Raw genomic sequence first — 10,100 nt, 5'->3', positions numbered from 1 at the left:
GCAGAACGGGCTGATCCTAACGCAGTTCCCTAATCTTTTGTAAATGATTAGAGCTAATCAACCGCAGATACACAATAACCAATGGAGGCACCATTAAAGTGCATATGCTTTAGGATTTGTTTTGTTTTGGGGGTGGAGTCCAAAGACGCATCGTCCTATTTGGGAAAAGTTGGGAGGTGTGTGTCTGTCTGGAGGGAAGGGGCGGTTACACGATGATCTACAACCCTGCACAACTGGACTCACCCAGACGAGGCTGCCTGTGATCCCAGGACCGGAGCGGCAAGGCATTCTACCGAGGTCTCGTTGAGGTATGGATTCCACGCTTCATTCTGCACGCCAAACATCAGTCACCATCGAAACTTAAGTTTTGGTTTTCTAACTACGAGGATGGGTCAAGCAAACAGTGAATCCTCATTAATGCGTTGTCTTATGTTGCAGGTTGTGCTGTCTGGGCTTCAGGATGCTGGGCTTGTGTCTGATGCTGGTGACCTTGTATGCTGTGCAGGCTCAGAGGAAGCAGCAGAGCCTGGAGTGGGACTACAGGTCTGAAGGTGACTTCACCTCTTCAACTTGTCTTCACACTTAATCAGTAGACCTCGTTTACCGCATGCGTACGGTAAGTCGACCGGGCAGTCTAGTCTCTGGCGACTAGGAGGGGGTATTGGTAAGGAAATGGCGATACGATACAAGGGACACAATTAAATATATTGCATATAGATCATTTCATAATGTGATCTATTTCTTTAAGTTAAATTTAATGATCCATTATTTTTGTATAAAAATACATATCTATGCTCAAGATTCACAGATTATTTTAATGTTTGTTGTGCAATTCAAAACCTAAATCTTCATGTTTGAAGGACGTCCAGCTTTCTGATCTAATGACGGATGGGCTTACACACAATCACAATGTGATGCATGTAAATATACATGTTATATATTGTGATGTTGTATCACGAAATATCTTGTTATACATGCAAATATACATGTTATATATTGTGATAAATGTTCTTGTATGTAAATATACATGTAATATATCTTATACCACAATATATATTGTTGTTCATATAAATGTACATGTTATAGATTGTGAAACATGTGACTTCACGATATTTATTGTTAAACATATGTATATAAATACTTGTACACTTGGTTACGCAAATGAGGCCATTACTGGCAAAAAACATGTGTAAACAATTAAAATCTATACAACATAACACCGTGAATCGAGGTAATGTATATTTCATTTTTCGGTCGACATTGTCTGTGGTCTCTTTAGCACAGAAGGTCAATGCCAGAGGATGCGCCAACCTCACCCTGGTCTTAGACAACTGGAAATACGCGATCATGACTCAGGTCAAAGACCTGCTGCTGCATGACCACAACACTGTGCTGCCGGACTATGGAAGGTGAAAACATCAAACACCACCTTACTACACGTTTGTGGCGGCAAAGGCGTTAAACCGCAGATTCCTAAACTAACCTAATCACTTGTGTTTGTTTCATGGTGGTGGTATCTAATATCGTCTAGGATCGGGCCGCTGTCTGACGCACTGGGCGACCTCTACAAAGAGTTCAACGCGCTGAAGGAACGCCTCGGCGATCTCACGGCCAAGTTCGATGACGTGGAGGCCTTCGTGGACGACGTGAGGGCGGGCAGGAGCCCCGCTCCGCCCCGGGGGAGCCCCAGACCCCCCGCAGGCAAGCTGGTGGAGGAGAACGCCACGAACACCGAGGAGGGACGCAGACCGCCGGGGAGAAGGACTCGAGTCGTGGTCAGACGCGTAAAGAAGCCGGCTGGTTCCTGAGCTCCTCTTATCCGGCGGAAGTGAAAAAATAAAATAAACTATGAAACGATTATTTTATTAGACTTTATATTTGTGTGATTAACTGTATACCTGTGTTGTCACGATGAGGTGAACTGTGCTTGTGGGAGAGGTGCCACTGTGGTACATGGTGCCTACATGGTGTTTGGCCGCCCTAGGATGTTCTTCTTTGTAATTTAACCGAGTTCCATTAAACAATACTTACTGACGCCTCGATTGCTGCTCCCTTTCCCCTCAGGGGTTCAACATTAAACATTACGTTACATTGCCTTCTGTTCTGTATTCACTGTACTTTGACATGTTGCAGTGTCACAAACAAAATCATTTCTGTATGGTTCACAACTAGCCTATGGTATTGACTGGGTTTCGTGATTATTTGAATAAGACAAAAGAAAACGGAGAATTTAACCCACAAGATAAGAGTTCTCGTTAGTTTCAAAACGGGTGTACTTTTCTGATTAAATCATTGTTCATGTGTTCATGCAGGATACATGGCCACACAGTTATATTTCTGGATGATCGTCTGAGTAGACAACAGATATTGTGTACATATAAAACGTTAGGTTTCATGTTTGCTGAGAGCAGTACATACAGGAGAATTGAAACCGAAACTGAACTTCGTTTGCATTAGGGATATTCGTAAAAATAATTGCACTCAAGATAATAATATTCCAATAAATGTAACTATTTGGATGTTTAAGACTTTCCAATCAATTTCTAATTTATTATTATTAGTTATGTAATTATTATCCCTGAATTGTATTGTCTGAAATAGATGGCTAAACAAAGCAAAATAGATACAACTTCAAATGCTTCAGTAGACAATTGTGGACGTTCCCTTTCTGGGACGGAAACATCAATTGAGACATTTAGAAAAGTCAGAGCTGCACAGTTCTGACAGAATGAAGTCGTGTTTGTGAGGACTAAACAGAGATGTGACCTGAACAGGTAGGTTTCGGGAACTACTTATTCTGTAATATAGACATTGGTGGTTAAAGGGTATTTTGATTTTACTTTTAAGTAAAAAACTGCTGTTGAATCGCTGTTGATGGTAGAGTTGTTTTGAATAAAAAGCAACAAATTTGCATACGCACGTAGGCCTATGCCTGATAATATGGTACAGAAATGATCGAACTAAAAAGAAAAAAACGGACTAATAATTTGCATTTGCTTTTTGAAGTTGTTAGTATGAGTAGGTAAAGCTATTGGACAGCAGCGTTTCCAGTATTGATATGCTGACTGTATTACCACAGGAGGTGGTAACAGGGGTCTTGATCACCCTCAGAGAGTCACTTCACATGGAGCAGAACTCGAATCAAACGCAGGGTGAGACTCGGGGAACCAGGAAGGATGGCACGACCAAGGAGGGCGTGGCCGATAGCCCAAGGACAAGACAGCGGGTAAGCAATACAGATATGGATCTGGACTTTGAGATCAGACGTGTTTCATCAGTCAGCTATTATAATGATAGTATGTAATTATAAATAATAATTATAATAATGATTATTATTATAATAATTATAGTAGTTATTTTATATATTTATTTTAATCATTCAAATAAGTATTATGATAATTATTATAATTATTATAGTCTATCTATTTACCTTGGGAGTTTAGATTGATATAAGTACTTTATATTGATAAGGGTATGTTGTAACTTATGTTGTATGTTAAACCAAAGCATGCTTTGTCCCTTCCAGGGTGAAAGGCCAAGGAGTTCCTCGAGTCGGAGAGCTGAAGACCCAAAGAGGAAACCCAAGAGAAGCAGAAGAAAACGGAAGAAGTCTGGCCAGGCCTACCAGGGAGGAGAGGGGGCAGAAGATGTGAAGCATCTCGTGGATGATCGGCCTCAGACCACCTCGCCAGCGGGGACGGTGCCGGAGACCCCAGTGGAGCGGGCTCAGACCCCGGCGGTGGCAGAAGGGCAGCTAGTGGACCATCAAGATCACACCAGTCAGCTTCAGTCCGCGGAGAACAACCTGTCGCCCCGTCTGAAAAGGCATAAAAAACAGGTGCACGTCCACACCCAAACCGGGAAGAGCGAGACCAGGAGTTGGCAAACGCAGACTTCAGCAGTGGCTCAGTGCACCCAGTGGACGCAATGGGAGCCCCAGAAGGAGGGCGAGGGCACTGAGGAGACTCAGGGCAAGGCCCCCGACATGGGACAGTCTGGGGAGAACCGGACTGTGCCGGCGCCTCCGGAGCCAGACCCGCAGGCGGTTGGACGGGAGGACGGGCAGAAGCCCCAAGAAACGCCCAGGTCAGAAGGCAGGGCAGAGGGGTCCAACCCAAAGGACCAACAGACGTCTACGTCACAGGGGGGGGGGGTTGCAGACGGCCGGGCCGCGTCAGTGGAGGAGAAGGCAAACGTCAAAGGAGCAGGGCAGAAGAAGGAAGACGGCCCCTCTGGGAAGAGCTCAGCGCCAGAGTCCGGAATGCCGAAAGATGCCAAGGCCAAGCCCGGTTCGTACGCACAAGCGGTGAGCACAGGGTCTGCGAAGGTGGGGAGAGGGTCGGACCCCCCAGGGCCCGGAGAGAGGCCCCGCAGGGCGTCCCACAGCGAGGCAGAGCGGTGAGCAGCAAACCAACCGATACCTAACCAAACCAGTGGCTTGGAACTGCAGCTGACCGAATATAACCATGGCCTGACTAACCCTCATGTCCTTTGTCTCTTTGTATTACAGCGGCCGAACTTCAGGGAGGTCTTCACCTTCTGAGACCCCCTTGTTCACCTTTCACGTTCACGCGGTGTTGGATCTGAAATTTCGGTTCAACCGTGAACATGACAAAATCTTGCTGCTTGGAGAAAGTGAAAGGCATTTTCTCAACGTGACCCATTTATCGTAAGTATACATGATGCTTGTATTTTGCATTAATGTTACTACTTGAACTCTACTTTAACACGCTTTAATAAAGTCTATTTCATGAAATGAATAATTATTGTAACACGTGATTGGATGTCTCATTTTCAGTGAGCTTCCTCAGAAAGGCTTCCTGCTGGAAGCAAGCTTTTCCCTGGAGGACAGACATGTTGCAAGAGGGCAGAAGCATACCTACACGTATGCCATACAGCAACGCAACAAAGAAATTGAAGAGACAGCCATGAGGAACATCTTTATTCCCTGGGATAAAGCTAATAAAGGTGGGAACGGTAGATATGTTGGTACACAAATGGGGGGGGGGTTCTGGGTTCGACCCCAATGCCTGCAGTCTTTTACTGTAAATGTATCTGGATTCACTGTCAGTCACTGACTAGATATATGTTGTTTCACTTTAGATCTGCACCTTTTTGAGGGCTATATATGCCGAATGGAGCACACGTCCATGGTGAGACGTTTTTTTGGATCTGGCTGGAGCAAACCAAAGGTTGAAGATATTGCAGAAAGCTGGCACTTCTCTGTGTCAGTGCTGCTGAAAAGAATATTCGAGAATTGGTCTCCATCTGATAAAGAATGCACAAAGAATCTGCATAGGAACCTGACGGACTTCCAATTCACAGTCAGTTGTGATCCACCAAGAATATATTACCGGGATCACTCACAGCCCCCAATGGTCAAAGTAGGTACAATCAATATTCCTAAAAATACGACAGTTACTTATGCAAATTAATATTCATCATCAGTTCTCATGGCAATTACCTGCTACCTCAACAGGTGTCCAGGTTGCTTTCAGAGCATTTGCTTCACATCTTAGAAGGAGCTGTGTCGGGCCAGATGAGCAGCAGGTCTCTAGCGTGTGTATCTGTGTATGTGCTCTCTGTACGGTTCAGTGTGAGTCTCGGAGTGAAGGGCTTGGCTATCCTCTGCCAAGTATTGTCGTCAGACCTTACTCTAAACAGCAGTGACCTGAAGGAAGTGTTCAGGAGTTTCAACAATCTACTGAAGTAAATAATTTGTGTTCTTTTTTTTTTTGCATGTGATTTTTCTTTGTCTATTTTATAATTTCTCAAATTACACTTAAAAAAACAACAACACTCCGCTTCCCTTCCCCTGGCAGCCTTATTCTTGATCTGATCGACACGTGTGTACGACTGAAGGTGTCCGAGGTCCTTCTGCTCATTCCTCTGCTCCACACGCTCCGACCGCCGCCGTCAGACGCCCCAGGAATGGGTCCTACTGTTGGGGAGGAGAACTGGTCTGGATTGGCCATGGTCAAGTTCTGCAATTTCAGAGACAATGTAGCGGGACAGAATGACAAGAGAAAGTAAGCTGGAACAACTTTACCTCCAGGGGTGTTGCAGCGAAAGCAACCGCGTTCTGGAATGAATACAAAGTTTAGTTTTTCCAACAAAACACAAACTTTTGACATATTTGAAACATGGGTTTGGAGAGTTAAACCATTTCAACTATGATTTATTATTTCATGTATTGCATGTGTTAAAGTAACCATAGAGACAGAGTTCACATTACAGAGAGGCCAGCAGGATCTGAGCTCCCCTGAAAACAAACAAGTATGGGGGAGGGTCTCTAAAGTAGGATTATTGACACATTTCTTTTCTATATATCAAAATATACTGGATAAAATATAAAAAATGGTTTGGTTATATCTATCAGGGCTACTGTTAACTTAAGTTCATGATTGTAAAAGGTATAGTAGCTCTATTAGCATCCAAACTTCACTTTGGGGACGCACTTTATGGATATCATGTGTTAGTCTGGGGGGGAACTTGGTCCGTGTGTGTTGAGATGTTGTCAATGCTTTGCGGTAAATACACTGAACGGATTAAATTTTAATTTGAATTGTGACTCTCACAGGATGATGATGACTTTGATCCAGAAACACTTAACTGTGGTCCAAGAGATGCCTTTGGTGTTACGAGGTTGGCTGGCGCTGATCCAACTGGAGGACCTCCCAGAGTTCTCCGAGCTGACCGGAGTGCACCCTGGGCTCCTGGTCCAGGCTCTGCTCTATAGGCTCCGACAGTACGCCTCCGGGATCACCACAGACCACCTGAACAAGCAGGTGAGTCTGCCATACAGACTGGGCCAACGACACGGGGGCATTCAGGGGCACACAAGAAGCTATCAGACAATATAAGAGCAAGAGAAATTAGGCTACGTCTCGGGAGATATTGTGAAATCCACCATCGGGATGGGGATATATATTTATGCGCGTTATATAATTTGCATGAACAGAGGACATGCACATTTTTTTAAAATATATAAATATATTTAAATTGTGATTGGATGTTAAATAGTAAAGACCCCATAAGAGCTCTGCTGGTGGGTCTCCATGAGACCTCATCACATCAAGGGGCCCCTGACCCTGCCCCCGATCCCACCTTATCATTTGCACCCTGTGTTTTTCGGCCACTTTAGTAAATTAATAATTTCTGACTTTTTGCCACTATGCAACAGGTTACGAGAATCCTGACCCATATCATCACAAAAATGGAAACAGAAAGGTAATGTCTACAGGAATTGAAAAAACGTTCTTAAATTCATGTGCCTTATTTTGCCTTATCCTTATTAATTGTATAATTCCTATAGGGTGATGGATTCAGGAGACATAAAGCTGAGTAGCATCTTTCTGAGTAGCATTGACTTGGTCAAGAACGCATGCAAATTTGCAAAACTGGTACCGTGCTACCGGACTGTACTGCTCTCCTACCAGTTAGTGCTCAAGCTGGCCGCCATGATCCATCAAGTGTCTGCAGAACAGGTATGTCTTCCTGTTTTAGCTTTGCCACATCTGTGCTGTGGCCCCAAGTGGTCAGCATACTTCACGTGGGAAATACGATTGTTGAGTTTTTAAGAAAACAATTACGTGATTTCGGCACCTCTTGTGCCTCCAATTCTTTGTAACCTGCCGAAATCTCTGCAGATGAGGTCAATGCGAACATTGTGTGTGACTTGTCAGAGAAAGCAAGGCGGGTTCTCCATGAAGGTGCTACAGGTCGTAACCAATGTAATATTCAGTGACAAAACTGAAACTGCATGGAGCATAAAACAAATTTGTCTACAAATGTCTTCCTTGGTCTCGGCCATCAAAAATGAAATCTTCTTATTTTGAAGTATGCTGACCACTTTATTCCCCTCTCAGCCATCTTGGTTCTGTCTTGGTTCCAAACACTAGCAGGGTGATGGAACGGAGTGCGGAATGTGGAACCAAGATGGCCGCTTGATGATTAGGCCAATAGTGGCGTCTTGTTATATGCCGTGTTTCACTCTGTTGTCGCCCAGGCCTTGGAGGTTGAGGACGGCCCCGTAACTCGGCCATACAGGACAGAAATGCTCGACGTGCAGCAGCATGTTCGCGAGTGGCGGGATAGCCTGCTCCACAAACCTCTTCTCACGGAGTCCAAAGCACTCAGCTACCCCAAAGAGATAGAGGTACGCACACAAAACAAAGCATCCATAACGGCAGCATTTCAGTGGATCCTTGCTTCTTTCATAGTTTTAATTTTCCTAGCAATAGTATAGCCTGTACATCATTACGATATCCACCATCCCATTACCGACCATTTTCTATGATTCTGGCGATTATTTTGTGTTAGATTTGGGATGCCCTGCTGAAGGTGGATTGCTCCGATGAGGAAGTGTTGGTCCAGTGGAGGTCCACCGTGGAGAAGGACCTGAGGACCAGGATTACCCAGGTATGCTGACGATGGAGATCCAGGCACATGTTCTTTACGTGCCTGCCTGACGCCATCGAACACATCGGACACTAGGGAAAGTGTTTATTTGGATGCTCTCTCTCTCACACACACACACACACACACACACACACACACACACACACACACACACACACACACACACACACACACACACACACACACACGGGGCAGCAGCAGTAGCTAGTGTAGAGCCAGAGCAGGTCATCCGGTGGGCAGCTCATCTCACCTGTTGAGGTGTCCTTAGGAATGACCTTACCCTCTCTGTTCCTGATGAGCTGGCTGTTCCCTTGCATGGTTCACACCACTGTCTGTGTATGGATCGATGTATTAGTGAGTGTATGAATAGGGTGAATGTGAGGCACTTACTGCATCAACATGATTTTTCTCACGTTCTTCTTGTTTCACTCCTACATTCACTATTGTTCGCTGTGTCCTTTGGTGTCCCTGCAGTCCAAGGAAGAGGACAGGATCCTGGTGTGTTGTCTTGACTCATCCTTGGGGCTCAGCCACAGTACCTTACAAACCTGCTTCCAGGAGCTGTGTCAGACCGCCATTCAAAGCACCTGCAAGGTATTTATATATGCTCTGGTGTTGCTTGTGGAGTGTGCAACAGTGCCGACGTTATCCCAGCTGCCACAAGTCATCCAATCAGCTTCCAATCTTCCTCCAATCGAAGGAACAACAATAGGGTTTCGGAACGACAACAACCGGGGAAAATCCTGCATTAGCTCAATTACTTTAACAATGGTTGCTCAATGATGCACCAGAAGTATAAATTCATGGGGTATGGTGGAGTTGTTATAATACGACTTTGTCAACAGGTTCTAACTAGTCTGATATCCTAAGTGTTTCTCCCTCTGGCTCAGGATTGACCAACCTATTTTGTCCTTCCATATCTGCAGAGAGAGAAAGAGGGGGAGCTGATGCAGAGCCTTTTTTCTAAAATGAAAGATGTCCCCGGCAACATCCTTTCCTTGATTATAGTGGAGTCAGCTGCAAGGTTTCACCACAACTCTGTGCTACAGCTGCTCGATCCGCAGTCCGCCATCAGCTGCATTCTGTCTCAAGGTATGTTCAAATAGAAAAGTATTTGTGACTGCCAATTTTACCATTGTGCATTTCTAATGCATTTGTTTGCAGTGTTTATCATTTATCGTACATTGTGTGGATCAAATGTGTTCATCAATTGGTCTGCTGTAGAATGGAAGACACTACCCCTGGAGGATGGGGCTGAGGAGATTGTCAGAGGCTGCATGGCCAGAATGGTGTCGCTGGTGGACTCCCTGATTGAAGGGCATGTAACACTGGGAGATCTGAAGACCACCCTTGGGCACAAAGACCAGTTTAAGAAGCTCTACCACAACTGTATGTTGCTTTATTCTAATACCATGCTGCTCAATTTCCCTGCAAGTGTAAAGGGACCCATCTCAAACCACTCCTCCCCAATGATGTCCTCTACAGATAGAAAGAGTGGGACCTTGGAGGCCATTCCAGCTGATTCAGAGAACATTCTGGCTCAGAGAAACCAGGAGCTCATCTTTTTCCATCACCAACAACAGCATGTGAACTCGTTGATAAAGATGTTTTCCAAAGTCACAGAAAGCATCACAGGTAATTAATGACTGAGTTTGTTATCTTACATTTCCATTCAATTT

General features: G+C 44.8%; 2 protein-coding genes across 2 annotated transcripts in view; both read left to right on the top strand.

Annotated features, from left to right (window-relative positions):
• Window positions 1-187: 187 nt before the first annotated feature.
• On the top strand, window positions 188-2,028 carry LOC307090508 (uncharacterized protein). The gene is made up of 4 exons (XM_079757187.1): window positions 188-308; window positions 439-551; window positions 1,280-1,409; window positions 1,532-2,028. Exons 2-4 carry the CDS (start codon window positions 461-463, stop codon window positions 1,806-1,808), a joined length of 498 nt encoding a protein of 165 aa, XP_079613313.1. The 5' UTR covers window positions 188-308; window positions 439-460; the 3' UTR covers window positions 1,809-2,028.
• Window positions 2,029-2,680: 652 nt separating this feature from the next.
• Window positions 2,681-10,100, top strand: part of rnf213b (ring finger protein 213b) — a 35,937-nt gene continuing 28,517 nt past the window's right edge. The window contains 17 exon segments of the mRNA XM_079757236.1: window positions 2,681-2,774; window positions 3,080-3,226; window positions 3,527-4,398; window positions 4,511-4,669; window positions 4,799-4,968; window positions 5,104-5,384; window positions 5,480-5,709; window positions 5,823-6,029; window positions 6,581-6,788; window positions 7,184-7,230; window positions 7,316-7,487; window positions 8,009-8,158; window positions 8,323-8,421; window positions 8,896-9,015; window positions 9,348-9,513; window positions 9,646-9,810; window positions 9,907-10,056. Coding sequence (XP_079613362.1) covers window positions 3,125-3,226; window positions 3,527-4,398; window positions 4,511-4,669; window positions 4,799-4,968; window positions 5,104-5,384; window positions 5,480-5,709; window positions 5,823-6,029; window positions 6,581-6,788; window positions 7,184-7,230; window positions 7,316-7,487; window positions 8,009-8,158; window positions 8,323-8,421; window positions 8,896-9,015; window positions 9,348-9,513; window positions 9,646-9,810; window positions 9,907-10,056 — 3,298 coding nt within the window. The 5' untranslated portion in view covers window positions 2,681-2,774; window positions 3,080-3,124.

Source organism: Pollachius pollachius (genome assembly GCF_949987615.1).
Source record: "Pollachius pollachius genome assembly, chromosome: 19".
Classification (NCBI taxonomy): Eukaryota; Metazoa; Chordata; class Actinopteri; order Gadiformes; family Gadidae; genus Pollachius; species Pollachius pollachius.
This window is presented reverse-complemented; position numbering and strand designations above follow the sequence as displayed.

Bases quoted from the DNA above. Each gene is read 5' to 3' on its own strand.
- LOC307090508 (XM_079757187.1), top strand. From the start codon at position 461: ATGCTGGGCTTGTGTCTGATGCTGGTGACCTTGTATGCTGTGCAGGCT. The intron at 552-1,279 runs GTGACTTCACCT...TGGTCTCTTTAG, and splicing joins GTGGGACTACAGGTCTGAAG to CACAGAAGGTCAATGCCAGA. The intron at 1,410-1,531 runs GTGAAAACATCA...AATATCGTCTAG, and splicing joins GTGCTGCCGGACTATGGAAG to GATCGGGCCGCTGTCTGACG.